The sequence below is a fragment of the Emys orbicularis genome, chromosome 9 (assembly GCF_028017835.1).
Source record: "Emys orbicularis isolate rEmyOrb1 chromosome 9, rEmyOrb1.hap1, whole genome shotgun sequence".
Lineage (NCBI taxonomy): Eukaryota > Metazoa > Chordata > Testudines > Emydidae > Emys > Emys orbicularis.
This window is the reverse complement of record NC_088691.1, coordinates 71,613,181-71,631,418: the sequence shown is the minus strand read 5'-3', so window position 1 is coordinate 71,631,418 and position 18,238 is coordinate 71,613,181. Positions and strand designations below refer to the sequence as shown.

Genomic DNA, 18,238 nt, shown 5'->3' with positions numbered 1-18,238 from the left:
AACTAGACACCACGATTCTCAGCTCACGAAAATTCAATATTGCAACTGAAAGATCCATTTAACTTAAATCTTACTTGAGGACCTGAAGGCCCTTGTGCCCCTGGAGAACCTCGAGATCCTTTGGGACCACTTATTCCTTGTCTACCTGTGACAGGTGAAAGATATATCAGTTTTTCATTCCTTTGACAAGCTCTGGTACTAACATACAATACAGAGAATTGCTGCCTTTCGGATACAACACACATCAACAAACTGCATTGGAAGAGACATTGGTAAATTGCTGGCTGGTGGGTGTATAAAGAAATCTCTCTGGTATACTTGTTATCTTGGAATTTCTTCCTCCCCATTATTAATTTCCTAGAAAAATTACAATACAGGCTCCCTACTAAAGGTTTCCTAGGTAAATGTTTTCCTTGCCAGAAAAACATTTTCATGTATTGACAACTTCCCTGAGTTTCTCACTCCCTGATACTGAATTAATTCCATATACTTCCCCAGTGTTCTGAAGGAACTGAACTCCTTCAAGATGCAATACTCTTCCTCCTGGGGTAGTTTCCTTCTAATTGTTCCACTGTAGAAATTGTATGTGTGACGGTGGCGGTCAGGGAGTTCACCCTCTGAGAGATTAAAAGGACTGGAGTTTGCCCCCCTAAATCAGCAGGTTATTCTAAGACCGAAAGGCTCCATTTTCAGCTCCAATCTGCAGCGTATTCATAGAATCTAAAGCCAGAAGGAACCACTGTGATCATCTAGTCTGACCTCCTGTATAGTACAGTCCACAGAACTTCCCCAAATTAATTCCTAGAGCAGGTCTTTTAGAAAAACATCCAATCTTGATTTAAAAATTGTCAGTCATAGAGAATCCACCATGACACTTGGTAAATTTATTTACAGCTGCCTTAACTTTACCTTTAAATCAGGTTTATTTTTTAACCAGCCGAGCCTTCTTCCTCAATTGTGGCTTTTTGGGCATCTAGTAAAGCAGGGGTGGGCAAACTTTTTGGCCCTAGGGCCACATCGGGTACAGAAATTGTATGGAGGGCCGGGTAGGGAAGGCTGGGGGAGGCTATGTCTCCCCAAACAGTGAGGTGTGGCCTGGCCCCCACCCCCTATCCAGCCCCCTGGAACCCCCACCCCCATCCAACCCCACCCCTGACTGCCCCCCGGGACTCCCAAATCCTATCAAAACATCCCATCTCTCTGTCCCGACCATCCCCTTGGGACACCCGTCCCCTATCCAATCCCCTCTGCTCCCCACCCTCTGACCACCCCCGGGACACCCACCCCTATCCAATCTCCCCTGCTTCCCACCCCCTGACCTCCCCCTTGGGGCCCCCCCACCCCCTTCCAATCCTCCCTGCTCTCCCCACCCCACGTTACCTGTGGAGTGGGGGAAAGGGCGGCTCCATCCTTTCCTTGTGCATTTCCCCTGCTCATTTGGCTGCTCTCCCTGGCAGTCAGGCAGGGCTCGCTCCCTGTCTGGGCTTGGCTGCTGGGGACAGGAGCCAAGCATGCTGGGGGTAGAGGGGGGCCATGGCTTGCTCTGGCCCTGTCCCCAGCAGCAGGGCTCAGGCCCCTTGACTGCCCCCCTGCAACTCGCCCTGCTCCCCGCCCCCACCCCCCGGACCTCCCCCCGCTCCCCACTCCCTGAAGCACCTGGTCTGGTGGCGCTATAGCTGTGCCGCCCGGCCCGAGCTGCAGCCACACTGCCCAGGTGCTGGGGGAACTGTGACTGCGAGGGAGGGAGGGAGAGGAGCAGAAGGGGAGGAGCCAGGGGCTAGCCTCCACCCCGCTCACCGTGCTGCCGGGGAGTTGGGCTGGCTCTTCGCAAGCCTGTCCTGACCCTGCTCCCTGACAGGAGCTTGAGTCCCATTTTTTTACAGGGGAGCCAAGAAATCTGCGGAAGGTATGATTTCGACACAGAATTCCCCCAGGAGTAATACATAAGCTACCATCAACTTTTAGTTGTGTGATCAGTTCCGCCTTATCTATTAAGACAAGGTCTAATAAGGAAGCCCCCATGTGTTGGCTGCAACGCTTTATTAGGAAATTGTTATCTATAATGTTTAGAAATTCAAAGGATGTTTTAGTACTAGCAGCATAAGACCTCCAGCATATGTCACTCAAATGGAAGTCCCCCATGATCACACAGTTTCCCCCCATAAACATTATAGATGGGTGTGTAAGGAGGCAGTCATCTTGTTCCCTAGCGTGATTTGTTGGTCTGTAGCAGACACCAATAACCCATCTTGTGCTTTATCTCTTAGGACAGTGGTTCTCAACCAGGGGTCGGGGGGAGTTGCAAGCAGGTTTCAGAGGGTCCAAGCAGGACCAGTGTTAGACTTGCTGGGGCCAGGGCAGAAAGCCAAAGCACCACTGCATGGGGCTGAAGCCTAGGGCCCTGAGCCCTGCCATCTGGGGCTGAAGCCAAAGCCTGAGCAACGTAGCTTTGTGGAGGCCCCTGTGGCATGGGGCCCCAGGCAACTGCCCTGCTTACTATCCCCTAACGCTGGCCCTGGCTTTTATATGCAGAAAACCAGTTGTTGTGGCACAGGTGGGCCGTGGAGTTTTTACAGTGGGAGGCGGGGGGGGAGAGGGGGCTCAGAAAGAAAAAGGTTGAGAACCCCTGTGTTAGGACATTGATCCATAAGCATGAAAGTTCATTTTCTTCTGTGTTAAGAGTGACTCAGAAACAGGTAATGACAGAGTGCCACTCCCCTTCCCCTTTTCCCCACGCAATCCTTCCTAAATAGGTTATAACCATTGATGTTAACATTCCAATCGTGCGAATCATCCCACCAGGTTTCAGTGATACCACCTAAATCAAATGTATGCTCATAAATTAACAATTCCAATTCCTCTTGTTTGTTACCAGGCTGCTGGCATTAGTGTACAGTATAGGCAATTGAAGAAGTCTTGTTTTCATGTTCTCTGGTTTCTTGATTAATTTTGTTGTCAACATCTCCGTTTTCTGCTGAGTGCTCATATCCTCTCTCTTTTTTTACCTTCTCCTTTTGCTCTCAGTGTAACCTCTCCTGACTACCTTAGCCAACCTGTCCCCAAGGAGATAGCCTCCATCTCCATAGCAGGGGAACCAATCTAAACTGTACAGCCCCCTCTTCCCATAGAAAGTGGACTAGTGGGCCACAAAATCAAAGCCCTCCATCCTGGATATCCAGTCCCTGGCCCCAAACGTCCAGTTTCAGACAGTTTTGAGTATTGATTAAAAGAAGCATCTCACTGTATTGAGTCAATGATGTTGGATTTGTGCAGCTAAAGATGGTGCATGAAGAAACATTGGCATTTCCCAATAACAATTTAGTAAAGCCAAGATATTTTACCAGTAACTCCTTCTTGACCATCTTGCCCAGGAGCACCAGGAAGTCCAGGTCCTCCTGGTATATAACTGCATTGATTACAAGGACTTGCTTCTTCACCTGGAACAAAATTATACCTTCATTAATTGTTATAGTGGCAAATTACTTCTGTGTTCAATGAATAGCTTGCATAAGGCCCACTCAACTACCTAACATATCTCCTGGGTTAAAGAGGTGTGAAAACTCTGGGAATACAGCTTCATTTTAATCATTAATCATCAATAATCAAGAATTTACAGATCCTTTTAAACACAGCCTGGTTTATCTCTTGGCACCAGAGCCTACAGCATTATCAATTAAAAGACAGGATCACCCAGTTTCAATAGCCTAGTTTTTGTTCACTATTTTAGTATTATGCTGAGAAACACTCATAAGCCAAATCCTGTAAAGCAGGAGGAAAGCGTGCCCAGGCCTTTAACTCCTATGCATGGTGGCTCCACAATAGGCTGGCTGACCCTAGAAGTTGTCATCGTGAGCATGTTGGAAAATACAGAGCTGCAGTAGTCCCTGTGGTGCAATCTGCAGGGGGACACAGAGCGGCCCAGGCATGGGGACCTCATTTCCAGCCTCCTCTCTCACATGGCACTGTGGGCAGGAAGAGGTGAGGATTGTGGGAGTGTGTGACTCTCCCTTCCCCAGACTGTCCTGAGTGGAATTACCCTTTGTCCCACTGGAGCAGTTATCTGGCTCCAGTATCTTGGCAGCGCAAGGGGGAACTTGGCCCTCTTGCTGTTTCCACACACACACAAAAAGACACAGAGAAGTCCTGCTAACACAAATTAATTCATTAATTAATTTCTGATTGGTAATTCCCAAGGAGTAGCCAGAATCAGCATAATAATTTTTAATCCATCTACATATCTCGTTTTTTAGCTGAAAAGAAATGATCAGTTCATGTCAATCACAACACGGCCCAATCCTGATCTCACACGTGTGGGTGTATTGTAGAAACCCTACTGCACTCAGTGGAGTTACACTCACATGAAAATGAGGTACAGCAGAATCGGATCCAATTATTTAGTCTGACAAACAGTAGAATGATCACATTCAGCTCTGTATTGAATCTTGACTGAATCTGATTTTTCAGCTCAGTTGTTGTTTTCTGTAAGTTACAGCAGCTTTCTTGAACATGGAACAGTTTGTTGTTTGATAGAAAGGTTAAATGAAATGTCTGTATCTTGTTTCTCTATCTGAATCAATAGTAAATTAATTCTAGGAACATATTTACACACACACACACACACACACACACACACACGATTGCTGACCTTTCACTCCACTATCTCCTGGAAGTCCTGGAGGTCCCACACATCCGGGGTTTCCTGGAACTCCTGGTGGGTGCGTTTCAAACGTTACTTTACCTGATGATAGCATGAGTATGACAACATTAATTTAGCAGACTGTTCAAAGAGTTTTAGTTTCCTGTAGAGGATATTCAGGCTCAAAGGAAGAACAATCTTACGCTAAACACATCTGAAATTTTGAAGAAAGACCGACAAGGCCTTGTACATGGAAGTACCAGAGGAAAAATCTGGTAAAGCAGCAGTAAATCTCATTTGGTCTGGTGGATATGTTTGTGCTAATGGGGTGATGACTTTTAAAGAACACAGTTCTGTGACTCCAGATAAAGATTTTGTACTTTTATTTTGGATGAGAAGTAAATAAATTAAAGCTCCAGGTATGAAAGGGGAAACTTTGAACCCCAAATTTATGTTGCTCATGTCTCTTCATTAGCGCTGCTTTCGGCATTCTCAGCTACCTCAAAACAACAGAAAAGCCTTTAGAAATAGCACAATGTATTACCACCAGTAACACTTGGTGGTAATATAAACAGCCCTACTGTTTATAATACAAAGTAGTCTTTATTTGGCTTTACCATGAATTGCTACTTTGAATAAAAAATTGGTTCTGTTGCACACCCATTTGAATCCCACTGAGTTTGCATCTTCCTCAAATTTTATAACCTGCACTTAGCTGATCACCCCATTTTTCACTTACCACTTACCAGCATTGCAAGGGGTGTATTCTCACACAGAATTACTGCTTCAAAGCCCACTGTAGTCAGTAAGAGCTTTGCCATTGATTTCAATGGGGTTTGAATTGGGTCCTGTTGAATTTACTGAAATTTTGGAAATGTCAACCACAAAAACAGGCTTTCCTTTAACATCACCAGAGTGTTCTTCATGACTATTCTTTCTTCCTCACTGTGCAGTAGATGTGTACTGTCACCCTTGTCCAACTTCTCTGTAATGGTGGGAAGTCCTTACATTTTTTGTACAGAATCTCAGAATAATGATCATAGAATATTACAGTTGGAAGGGACCTCAGGAGGTCATCTAGTCCAACCCCCTGCTCAAAGCAGGACCAATCCCCAGACAGATTTTTACCCCAGTTCCCTAAATGGCCCCCTCAAGGATTGAACTCACAACCCTGGGTTTAGCAGGCCAATGCTCAAACCACTGAGCTATCCCCCCGGAGGAACCCAGCACCTTGTTACACACACTGTTTCTGTTAATAATGTACATAATGTTTGCTCTTTGGAATTCCCATTCAACCAGGCTATTCAGAGAATTCTCAAGAAGTCATTTCTCATGAAGTGTTAAGACACTGGGCCAGCTTTCTGATCTCAGTGATACCAGCCAATTCCACAGATGTTGAAATTACTCTGGATTTGTGCCAGTGTAATTGAGACCATAATCTGGCCCATTATATACACCAGGGGTCGGCAACCTTTCAGAAGTGGTGTGCCGAGTCTTCATTTATTCACTTTAATTTAAGGTTTCACGTGCCGCTAATACATTTTAACGTTTTTTAGAAGGTCTCCCTCTATATATAATATAACTAAACTACTGTTGTATGTAAAGTAAACAAGGTTTTCAAAATGTTTAAAAAGCTTCATTTAAAATTAAATTAAAATGCTGATCTTAAGCTGCCAGCCTGGGGTTCCGTTCACCTAGGCCGGCAGCGAGCTGAGCGGGGCCTGCAGCCGGAACCCCAGCTGGCAAGGGGCCGGCAGCCAGAACCCCGGGTTGGCAGCGGGCTGAGCGGGGCCAGGGGCTGGGACCCCAGACCGGTGGCGGGCTGAGCGGGGCTGGCACCCCAGACCAGCAGCGGGCCGAGCGGCTCAGCCCGCTGCTGGTCTGGGGTTCCGTCCGCTGGCTCCTGCCAGCCAGGGTCCCGGCTGCCGGCCCTGCTCAACCCACTGCCGGTCTGGGGTTCTGGCTGCCCGCCCCTTGCCCCGGCTGCCGGCCCCGCTTAGCCCGCTGCCAACCTGGTGCTCAGGGTGGGAGGTGGGGATGTGGGGGGTGCAAGAGTCAGGGCATGGGGTGTGGGGGGGCTGGGTATGTGTGGGGACTGCAGGAGTCAGGGATGGGGTCGTGGGGGGGATGCAGGGGGCTGGGGTGCAAGGGGGGTGCAGGGGTCAGGGCAGAGGGCTGGGGGCATGTGAGGGGGTGCAGGAGTCAGGGCATGGGGTGTGAGGGGGCTGGGTATGTGTGGAGGGTGCAGGAATCAGGGATGGGGTCGTGGGGGGATGCAGGGGGCTGGGGTGCAAGGGGGGTGCAGGGGTCAGGGCAGAGGGCTGGGGGGGGCTGCGATCAGGGGGGTGCTCCCAGCCCCCTGCCCTGAGCGGCTCACGGCAGGGGGCTGGAGGGATACGCCCGGCTCCTACCACCCTTCCCCCTGCCTCTTCTCTGCCTCCTTACCGGTCTGAGCAGCGAGGGCGCTGGGGCTGCTCTTCTCCCCTCCCTCGCAAGGGCCATCGGTGGCAGGGAGGGAGAGGAGGCAGGGCTCGATGCAGCACGCTGGGGGAAGAGGCGGGGGAGGGGGAAGCTTGGCTGCCGGCGGAGCCTGCCCTACAGCAGCAGCTGGCAGGACCAAGCTTGCTTCTGCTCCCTGCCCCCACCAGAGAGAGCGGTAGGCGGGGGGCGGAGAAGAGCGGGCTGGGTTGGGCAGGATTTTTAATGGCACGCTGCTGCCTACCGGGATCCGGCTCAGCCCGCTGCCGGGGTTCAGCAGCGGGCTGAGCGGGACCCCGGCAGGCAGCAGTGTGCCATTAAAAATCGGCTCATGTGCCGTCTTTGGCACGCGTGCCATAGGTTGCCGACCCCTGATATACACAGTTACACAAGATCTATGCTGTACCTGGCTGTCCTGGAGGACCTGGTGATCCTACAGAACCAGGTCTGCCTGGAAACCCATGAAGTCCTGGAGATCCCACAGCATTCATGCCAGGCTGTCCTCTCTCTCCCTTATTTCCTTTCAGTCCTGGATATCCTTGTGGACCATTTACGCCAGGTCTCGATACACCTAACAAAAGATAAAACTGTTATTTAATTTCAAGGATCCTAGATGACCTTATAGAGCTAATAAGAGTTTTTAAAAAGTGTGTTCTGTAACAGGGGAAGGTGTAGCATGTTAGAACTTTTGTTTCTATCATTCAAATGTGTGTTGAGTTTTGGCCATTTAGGGTATGTGTACACTGCTGACTTTACATGCTGAGCAAGGATACGCCCAACCCTCCCCCCCACAACCTTGTCCACACTCAAAACACCTGAAACATGATCTCAGGATGGGTAGATCCTGAGCTAGTTAGCTTGTCTGAAGGTGTGGGTTTGTGCTCGGGTCAGCTGTAACCATCCAACTTTGCAGGTTGATGTGGTGAAGGCATGGTAACAAGGTCTCAAATCTCACTAGTTCTCCACTCCCATGCCCACAATTCCCTGTACCTATATCTTTCTAGGACACTAGAATTTTAATAAATATCTGGCAGGAGTACAGCTGGCAGCACAGTTTTACCTGGTGCAGCAAGGACAGCCCCATAAACACTCATGTTTCTAGAAAGCTGGTGGAGTATGGCATTGACCATTCTGCTGCGTAGTGCCGAAAAAGAATGAAGCACTTAAAACAGCAGTACAGGAAGGTCTGGGACTTGAACAAAGGTGAAATTTTACAAATATTTACTATATTATCAAAGGGAAAAAATGAGAAATTTTGTAATTTCTTTATTACACTTCAGGCAAGTCACAAGCAAAATCCAAACAAACAATCATCAATGACCGCAACTGTCCCCAGCACCAACTCCACCCCATATTACAAACACATTTCAGGAAATCTGTCTAGAGAGGATCAATAGTGTGTTAATTGGGGCAAGCACTTACATGGTGACAATCTGAACAATCATGCAATTACTTCAACTGTCCCCATCCCAACCGGTAAACACATTCCAGGAAAACTGTTAAAATGGATTACATACCAGCGTGAACTGTGACAAGCACAAACAGTGACAATCCCAGCAAGTGCAAATCAGATAAAACTAAAATAATAAAAAGCCACTTGTGGCCTATACCAATTTTGGCATGTACCTTCATTTAAGGTTAAAGCAGATTTATGAAAGGCTATCAAAGTGCCCCCCAGTAGCAGCACAAGTCAGACATCATCCTCTTTCTCCCAGCACTGCCAGGATCTATCAACTCTTATTTTCCTTGCCAGTCTGGACCCAGCACCACTCTGGAGCTGGTTGCCTGTACTGGGCTTGCATACAATCAATGTCCTGAGCCTACTCCAGGTGGAAATACTTGCCTTTTGCTTTGCCTTGTGCAGTGTACTGCAGGCCACGATTATATAAATGGCATTGAGCACACTGGCATCCAGACGTGTTTGAAGGCAGCACCATCTAGCCTTGAGTCTACCAATGGCAGATTCCACTACCATCCTGCAGCCGCTGAGCTCAAAATTGAATTCCCTTTTCCCAGGGCCCTGACATCACTATACAGTTTCATGAGTAAGGCTACCTTTTAATCACGGGTATTTTTAGTAAAAGTCATGGAGAGGTCACGACCAATAAACAAAAATTCACGGCCTGTGACCTGTCCATGACTTTTACTAAAAATACCCGGGACTAAATCTTAGGTGCTCTGGGGGGATCTGAGGTGCTGCTGCTGCTCTGGCAGGCTCCAGGGTGCTGCTCCTGCTGGGGGAGGGGAGCCGCTTGGGGTCCCGCAGCTGCTCCGGGGGGTGGCCCGGGGCCACGCCTGGGACCACTGCTGCTTCGGCGGCCCCCAGGGCAAGCTGCCTGAGGCAGCCCTGGGATCAGCCGCACTGCCGCTGCAGAAGTCATGTAGGTCCCGGAAAGTCACGGAAGCCGTGACTTCTGTGACCTCCATGACAGACTTGCAGCCTTATTCATGAGCCATGGCACGAGTGGGTATGTGGAGTTCCCCATAATAACTATTGGCACAGATACACCTTTCATAACAATATTGTTTGTTGGGAATAAAGTATCTGCTTCCCCCTTCCAGTACCAGCCAAATCTCCTCAGCCTCCTGGCATCGTGAACCTTTCCCGTACTTCCAGTGATAGTGCTTAAGAAACTGTCTCTGTGGTCAACCAAGCCTTGAAGAATGATGGAATAGTATTCTTTGTGGTTCACATACTCACTAGCCCCTTTTGTCGGGCAAACTATGGGCATCTGAGTGCCATTGATGGACCTAGTGAAATGTGGGTGCCCCAGCGTAGTTTGGGTCCCCCATCCTCTGAAAGCCAGCTATTATTTCAGGAACATTTCTTATCTCCACCACCATTAATTGCTTCACAAACCTCCATTCTCACAACACCAACAGATGACTTGCCAACACCAAAGCAGTTTACTATGTACCTCTAGCTGTCCATACCACTAAGCTGGGGTTCTCAAACTTCATTGCATCGCGACTCCCTTCTGACAATAAAAATTACTACGTGACCCCAGGAGGAGGGACTGAAGCCTGAGCCTGCCCGAGCCCCAACACCGCAAGTGGGGGGCCAACACCAAAGCCCAAGCCCCACCGCTCAGGGCGGGGAGCCAAAGCAGAAGCCCAAGGGCTTAAGCCCCAGGCGAGTGGTCGGTAACCTGAGCCCCCCAACCCAGGACTTTTCGGCCCCAGGTGGTGGGGCTCGGGCTTCGAGCCCAGGCCCCAGCAAGTCTAATGCCAGTCCTGGTGACCCAATTAAAATGGGGTCACGACCCACTTTGGGATCCTGACCCACAGTTTGAGAACCACCGTGCTAAAACTTTCTTCATCAAGTGGTCAGGCACTGGAGGATTGGTGCTAGTTCCTCACATGGCCCCATGAAGGTCTATTTCCTCATGCGGAAGTTTTGGAGCCACTGCTGGTTTCCCCAAGTCTGCAAGATGATGTGATCACACCACACTGAGCTACTTCTCCTGCACTAGAAGCATTGGTAAACCAAGAGGATTTCATGGCAATAGCAGCATTATTCATGTCTGTCCAGTCTGCCATGAATTAATTGTTCTCATCCTCCCAAGTCCTGCTGTTTTTGACATCTCAGAAAATGCTCCTGAAATGCAATCCAGCATCTCGCTGAGCACCTATTCCACTGCATAAATGTTTCACCCACACAAGGAGCAGGAGCAGCTCCTCCAATGGATCCATGACTTTGACCCTGTTTTGACCAGACAGAAGTGAGAGGTGACATGACCTGGAAGCGCCACTGGTAAATGTAAGAAGGTGGGGAAAAATGTCTTCTGCACAGGGGTTTAGGAAGGAAAGGAACATGGTACCAAGAACACACCACAGATCAGTTTCTGGAGTGGCTCCATCTGATGCAAAGAATACTGGAATACGACCCCTGAAATGGCAGCACTAAACTAAAGCAGCAGCATGGATGTGGTTTTCTACGTGTGACCAGCACAACAAAGGTGCACTCTCAGGGTGGGTTTGCCTGGATTACACCTGCATGCACATGATCTAGTACAATAACTCCTCACTTAAAGTCATCCCGGTTAACGTTGCTTCCTTGTTATGTTGCTGATCAATTAGGGAACATGCTCATTTAAAGTTGTGCAATGCTCCCTTATAACGTTGTTTGGCAGACACCTGCTTTGTCCACTGCTTACAGAAAGAGCAGCCTATTGCAGCTAGCTGGTGGGGGCTTGGAACCAGGGTTGACCGGTAGCCCCCCTATCAGCTCCCCACTCCCCTAAGTTCCCTGTGCGGCAACCGCCCAGCAGGCTACCAATTGCCGGCAGTTCAGCTGTCCCTCCCCCCACTGCCATGTGCTGCTCCTGCCCTCTGCCTTGGAGCTGCTCCTGGGAGCTTTCTGCTTGCTGTTCACAGGGGGGATGAGGGAGGCTAATGTAAGGGTGTCCCCCTCCCCCCTGCTCCTGCCCCCTGCTTACCCCATCTCTATTAGGGTTACCATATCTATTAAATAAAAAAAGAGGACCCTCCACGGGCCCTGGCCCCGCCCATTTCCCCACCCCAACTCCGCCCCTTCCCCGCCCTAACTCCGCCCCCTCCTCCCTCCCACTCCCAGCCACGGGGAAAGGGCTGCCGGAGCGCTACCGGCTTCACGGTTTGCCGGGCAGCCCCCAGACCCTGCGCCCCCGGCCGGCGCTTGCCCAGCGCAGCTGGAGCCCGGGAGGGGAAGCGCCCAGCCGGGGGCGCAGGGTCTGGAGGCTGCCCGGCAAACCGTGAAGCCGGTAGCGCTTGGGCTTCGGGCAGCCCCCATGCCTCCGGATCCTGCGCCCCCAGCCGGGCACTTCCCCTCTCGGGCTCCGGCGGCGCAGGGTCCGGAGGCATGGGGGCTGCCCGAAGCCGGTAGCGCTCGGGCAGCCCGGCTCTGTTTAAGAGCCGGGCTGCCCGAGCGCTACCGGCTTCGGGCAGCCCCCATGCCCGGCTCTTAAACAGAGCTGAAGAGTCAGGGGAGGAGCAGAGCCGTGGAGGCTCTGCTCCTCCGCTGACTCTTCGGCTCTGTTTAAGAGCCGGGCTGCCCGAGCGCTACCGGCTTCGGGCAGCCCCCGTGCCTCCGGACCCTGCGCCGCCGGAGCCCGGGCGGGGAAGTGCCCGCCCGGCGGCGCAGGGTCCGGAGGCATGGGGGCTGCCTGAAGCCCATAGCGCTCGGGCAGCTCGGCTCTTAAACAGAGCCGAAGAGTCGGGGAGGAGCAGAGCAGCCGCGGCTGGAGGCTTTGCTCCTCCGCTGACTCTTTGGTTCTGTTTAAGAGCCGGGCTGCCCGAGCGCTACCGGCTTCGGGCAGCCCCCTTGCCTCCGGACCCTGCGCCCCCAGCCGGGCACTTCCCCTCCCGGGCTCCAGCTGAGCTGCTCCGCTCCTCCCCTCTCAGACTTTAAGAGCCGAGCTGCCCGAGCCAGCGCTACCGGCTTCGGGCCGCCCCCCCTGCCTCCGGACCCCGAGCCGCCGGCCAGGCACTTCTCCTACCCGGCTCCAGCTGCTCTGCTCCGGCGGCCGGGGGTCCGGAGGCAAGGGGGGCTGCCCGAAGCCGATAGCGCTGGCTCGGGCAGCTCGGCTCGGAAAGTCTGAGAGGGGAGGAGCGGAGCAGAGCAGCCGTGGGAGAGGAAGTGCCCGGCCGGCATTTTCCCGGACATGTTTGGCTTTTCGGCAATTCCCCCCGGACGGGGGTTTGATTGCCGAAAAGCCGGACATGTCCGGGAAAAACCGGACGTATGGTAACCCTAATCTCTATAGAGCAGTGGGGGACACAACAGGGAGCTTCCTGGCAGCAGCTGCTGTCTCAACTTGCTGATCTACTTAAAAAGGCAATGTACCTAGAGTGGGGTCAGCGTACTTAAAGGGGCAATGCGCATCTCTCTCTCTCTCTCTCACACACACACACACACACACACACACACACACACACACACACGGTATGTGTGTCTCTGTCTCTGTCTGCCATGCTGTCTCCCCTCCCTCCATTTGTGCTACCTTGTAGAGTGTGAGGCTACATTAACAACAACGTGTTAACCCTTGAGGGCTCAGCTGAATGCTAGTTCATTATTTAGCAGATATTTAGAAATATCCCACCCTCTTCCACGCTCTGACTTCACCACCTCAACCAAGCTTCACAATCATCATTGCAAGGAGTTACTGTACTCAGGTATGCACACCAGTGTAGACATACCCCTAGAGATGTCCATTTTCAAACATGAGAAATGATCACTGCCTTCAAAATACTAAGTAAGTAATACTAAGTAAGTAAAATAAGCAAAACGAATACTGCATTAGGCTTTTTAGTGTGCTGTTGGTTCATGACACATACCTGGTCTTCCTGTCACACCTAGGGGACCTCTTGGCCCTGCAAAAGCAATATATTAAAAATCTGAATTAAACCACTGTATATATTGAATTTTCACTATTCAAATACCTGTGTTGTGTTTTTAACTACAAGCTGGATTGTATAATAAGGCTGAACAGCAATTTTGACTTAAAAACCAAAATGTTACACATATTTTGAACTGTGAGTTTTAATCTGATTTTGCCTAATAGGGATTTGTCATTTATCCAGTCCTGCAATTGTTACACAAAGAACTGCCACTGACATCCAATGAGAGCTTTATGTGCACAACAGTCATGGGATCAAACCATTACAATAGGCCGAGTGTTGAGCACCCCTGCAAGGTATTGGGTGCCCTCAATTCCCACTGACTTCAGTAACATGAGTAACTTTATACAGGTGAGTAGCCCCCATTGAACTCTATGAGACCACTTGTGTATATAAAGGTTTACAGAATTGGGGCTCTAAAGAATAAAGTCAGGGTTGGTGAGGATGTATACGAGGCAAACAAATTGCATCTACTGTGTCAGAGTTTAACACACAAACCCTTCACTACACAGTGATGTGTCCTGGATGACAAACTGATCAGGGTTTGTTTTTGATTTTTGGCAGTATGTTTTCATTTTATAGCATTACCAAATTAAAAAAAACGAACAGTTAAAACCAATGTTGATGCCTTTACCATTTCCGAATGGCATGCATTAAAATCAGGATGAAAGGGGAAAAAGATCCTAGGGACTGATTATGGCCTTCATCTTTCAATTCCTTGCCTGGTGTGTGGCAAAGATGTGTTGATGATGATGTGTTCCAGTGAGAGTGTGAGCAGGGGCACACAAGTAAGGGTGAAAAGAACAGAAGTAAGTGTCAGGGTCCTTGTGTCCCTTCTCCCATAGTCTGAATATGGCCTTCACTGTGATGCTCAGAATACAAGTCAGGCACTTAGCTATGAGCCTCTTCGGTCTCACTTCTACTACTTGATGGCAGGAATTTGATGGCTGCACAGTGGCACTCTCATGAGTGCAGGCTCAGGTTCCATGTGACAACTCTTCCTCCCTGTGCTGTGCATGATCAAGCCCTTGGCATAGATTGCTTTTTCTATTATGTTTATAGTTTTCAGAGCTCTCTCACCAGGTATGCCAGGTTGACCTTTAAGTCCTGGGGGTCCTGGATATCCTTCATCTCCTTTTTCACCAGCCACCTCATCATAATACTTTGTCTTAAAAGAGACAGCAAGAGAGAGAGAGAAAGAATAGTAACAATGACGAGAAAGGCAGTCTCCCATAACGAGTGCTTGACATGAGTAATTTGCTTTCAGATACACCTGATTTCTTCCATTAACTCTCAAACCCCAGGTCATGTAGGCCGAGGAAGGTTCCTGTATTTGTCAGGATCCTTCAGTTTACTTGCAAGACACAGGGTCTGGAGAGGCTGTGTGACGCTAAACAGCAGCTAAACCAATACTGATTATTCCTAGACTGGCTGTTCTGTTGGGAGAAATATTGGGATGTAGGCCATTCTTTTGACCTTATGACATCACAAGACTTTATATTTGCTCATTGCTAATTCCAGAATAATTGTTCACAAGCCACCGTATTTGAAGTTAGGTTCTATATATATGTGTAATGAGCTATGGCCACATACATGCAGACAGTCCTGGGACTTTCAGCACTACTTGCACTGAAGGAGAAATCTCTCACCTGTGAGTATGGTCACTGGGGCAAGCTGGAGACATTCACAAACATTAAGCCAGTGTATTATATGTACATAAAGGATGGAGGTTTCCATAAATGATAATACTACAGTGCTACCAAGTTTGCATGAAACATGTGCATGAGCAAAACTGGAACTTAGAGAGAACAAGAAGTTATTGCTCCTTTGTGGATTATTTTCCTGGTGAATAAACCAAGTTGACCATCAGCCACCTTTCAAACCACTGTATGTATTTCATTCATTTGACAGTGGCCAGATAATAGTGATCACCATTGCCTAACCACACGCAGTATAGTGAGGCACATATAAATCAAACAACATAACATGAATGTTAGCCCTGAAATTAAAGAAATGTCAAAGACTGAGCTTGAAGCTCACAAAAATTTTTCATTTACTAATTTATTTATTTTGTACAAAGCTCTTGCTAAGCCAGATGCTACAAACAGGTTAATGTTTTAAAAAAGGAGTGAGTGTAAGCAACTGGGATCAAAGGCTGCCCTCAGACATGTACATGGGCTTCCAGGAAAGTCAGAAACCGCATGCATGCATCAATGAGATGATTTTGTTTCTAGTTTACAAAGTCTTTTGGTATTTAAAAACTAGCAGCAATTGTTCTAGACCGGATTATGGTTTCACTTCGGAAATTTAACTATTGTGAACTTTCATGACTGTTTCATGACAATTATCTCTCCAGTTGAAATGAATGAGGTGCGTGCTTCTTGGGGCCCATTCTTGCAATGAGCTCTGCACACGGGGGGAGAGCCCCACTGACTCCATATTTTGACACAGCAGTGCTTTACTCATGGCACCATGGGGATTTCACTATGGCATCCTTCAGTCAAAATGGCATTACTTTTATGTGAACATTAAAAAAAAATGACATTACCATATTAATCTAAGCACAATTTGCACTTACGGGGCCAGGAAATCCTGGTGGGCCAATGTCTCCTTTCCTCCCCTGCATGAGAAAACATGGCCATCAGTTAGATACATTAAAATAGGCCATCAGTTAGATACATTAAAAACATACTCAGAAGCCTTCACAGCCTATGTTAATCAGACAGATCTCTTAGCTGAACTTCATATTAAGTAGAGCTGAGTGGATTGCTGTTTATGGTGTTTATTAAATGATTTCATTTATGAGGAACACTGTATGTCTAGTGATATATGAGTCAAAATCCAATAAACAAACCAGAAAACCCAACCCCAAAATAACAAGGATATTACATAATTACCTTAGTGCCTGCTATGCCAGGCGATCCTGGGTAGCCGCGCTCACCCTTCTCTCCCTGTAGATGAGAGCACAGAATTATTATTAGGGGTTAGTCCTCTACCTATTTCATACATAAAATCCAACATTAAAAGCTTAGATCATTCCTACTGATGGAAAAAAGAGTGAGAGTGTCTCAGGGGGAGGAAGTCCCTGTGAGAATTCCTGTACGGAGATCTCCCCACATCATCCTATTGGGTTTACATGCCTATAAGCCCAACCTTCAAATCTGGCAGATCAAGGGACATCTTCAGGAGGACAAGTACATCTGCATGGAGGCCCTCTATCCCATACTGACTATGGCCACCTCAGGGCCTCCCCTCAGTGAACTGTAGCCCATTTGAAGCTTTGCTATTTGGACATCTCTGATTGCGGTTGCCCCCACGACTCCCAAGGGTTTGAAGCGGATAAAATAACACATTATCAGCTATATTTTCTTTTCTGACTCATTTTAACAGAGCTAGATGGGGGACAATGTGAATCTCTCCAGCCCAGCCACTCCTCCCTAGAGACTGCCCAAGCCTGTGTAAGGTCTGGAGGGGAAAGAATGCTACAGAGGCAGCCGGTCCCCCTGTCTGCATGAAAGCAGGGAAGACTGCATGCAAAGCATCCCCTCTGTGCCTGGATCTCTGGCCCAAAGCTTGGTGTATAGGAATACAGTTTCAAAATGTATTCAGATGTATATTTCAAGTGCAAATCGAAGTAGAGAAGAGCTGTATATACACAGAGATACAGTCCTGTCACACTTACACAGCTCTTATTAATATAAAAGAACAATTAAAAGGTGTCTTCATTACCAGAAAGCCATGTGGACCGGGGGTACCATCTTTTCCAGGTTTACCCTACCAAAAAACAAAAACAAAAAACCCACGTGCACAATCACAAAAAGGTAACAAGTGATGCTGCATTCTGGAGAACAAATGGCCAAATTCTCCACTCATGTCTGTGCTTTCTATCCTTACAGCTCTAGGACAGAGATTTAAGTTATTTTAAAATGTACATTATTGTTGCTAATCACTTATAGCTCTGCCAATGCACACAGAGCTTTACAAAACACAGAGTAAGACATTCCTCTGACTAAAGAGCTAATAGTCCTACAAAGGGGTGGTAAATGCAACCTCTTTCACCAGCAGAGTCCCACTGACCTGCAGGATGCTCTTTGAAGTGAGGCAAACAAAAGACAAGACAGTAAACAAGACAACAGCTCTGATAAAAAGAGACAGCTGAGGAAATAAGGTAGAAAAGACTCGTGCAGGAAATGGGTTTAAGGAATGATTTCAAAAGGAGAAAAGTGAGAGCAGCCATTTGGTGAAAAAGAATTGGGAGACTGTTCTGAACGTAGTGCAAGCAGGAAATAAAGTGTAAAAGTAAGAGTGGAAGAAGAAGATGACTAAATTATTTGGGGCAGAGACTGTAATTTTCTGTGTGTATGTACAGAGTTTGGCACAACAAAGCCCTGGCTTGGTTGGTCTCTAGTTTCTACTGCAGTATAAATATCAAAAATATTAACAATAATTAAAAAGAGAGGCCTAGGAAGGAGAGTGTGTGTGCAGAAGGATAATAGGAGGAAACAGGAGGAGAGATGTAGGCAAACGAGAGATTATTTAGCACTTTGAAGATGAGCATGAGGAACTCGAATTTGATGCAAGAAAGATAGGAGTCAGTGAAAGAATACGAGGTGGGTGGAAAGTGAGTCAGTGAAAGAATACGAGGTAGGTGGAAAGTGAGTCAGTCAGAGCAGTGGGGGAGGAAGTTCAGTTTAGCAGCAGCTTTTGGATATACTGAAGAGGGGAAAAGATTACATGGCAAAAGAT

The 18,238-nt window shown here is 48.4% G+C and overlaps 1 protein-coding gene across 1 annotated transcript in view; it reads right to left on the bottom strand.

Annotated features, from left to right (window-relative positions):
- The window catches only part of LOC135884121 (collagen alpha-3(IV) chain-like), a 107,992-nt gene that overhangs the window by 40,042 nt on the left and 49,712 nt on the right, over positions 1–18,238 (bottom strand). The window contains exons 13-18 of the mRNA XM_065411413.1: positions 17,222–17,266; positions 16,390–16,443; positions 14,573–14,660; positions 7,521–7,685; positions 4,653–4,738; positions 3,342–3,437 (exon numbers count right to left, since the gene is read on the bottom strand). Coding sequence (XP_065267485.1) covers positions 3,342–3,437; positions 4,653–4,738; positions 7,521–7,685; positions 14,573–14,660; positions 16,390–16,443; positions 17,222–17,266 — 534 coding nt within the window. The remainder of the gene's footprint in view (positions 1–3,341; positions 3,438–4,652; positions 4,739–7,520; positions 7,686–14,572; positions 14,661–16,389; positions 16,444–17,221; positions 17,267–18,238) is intronic.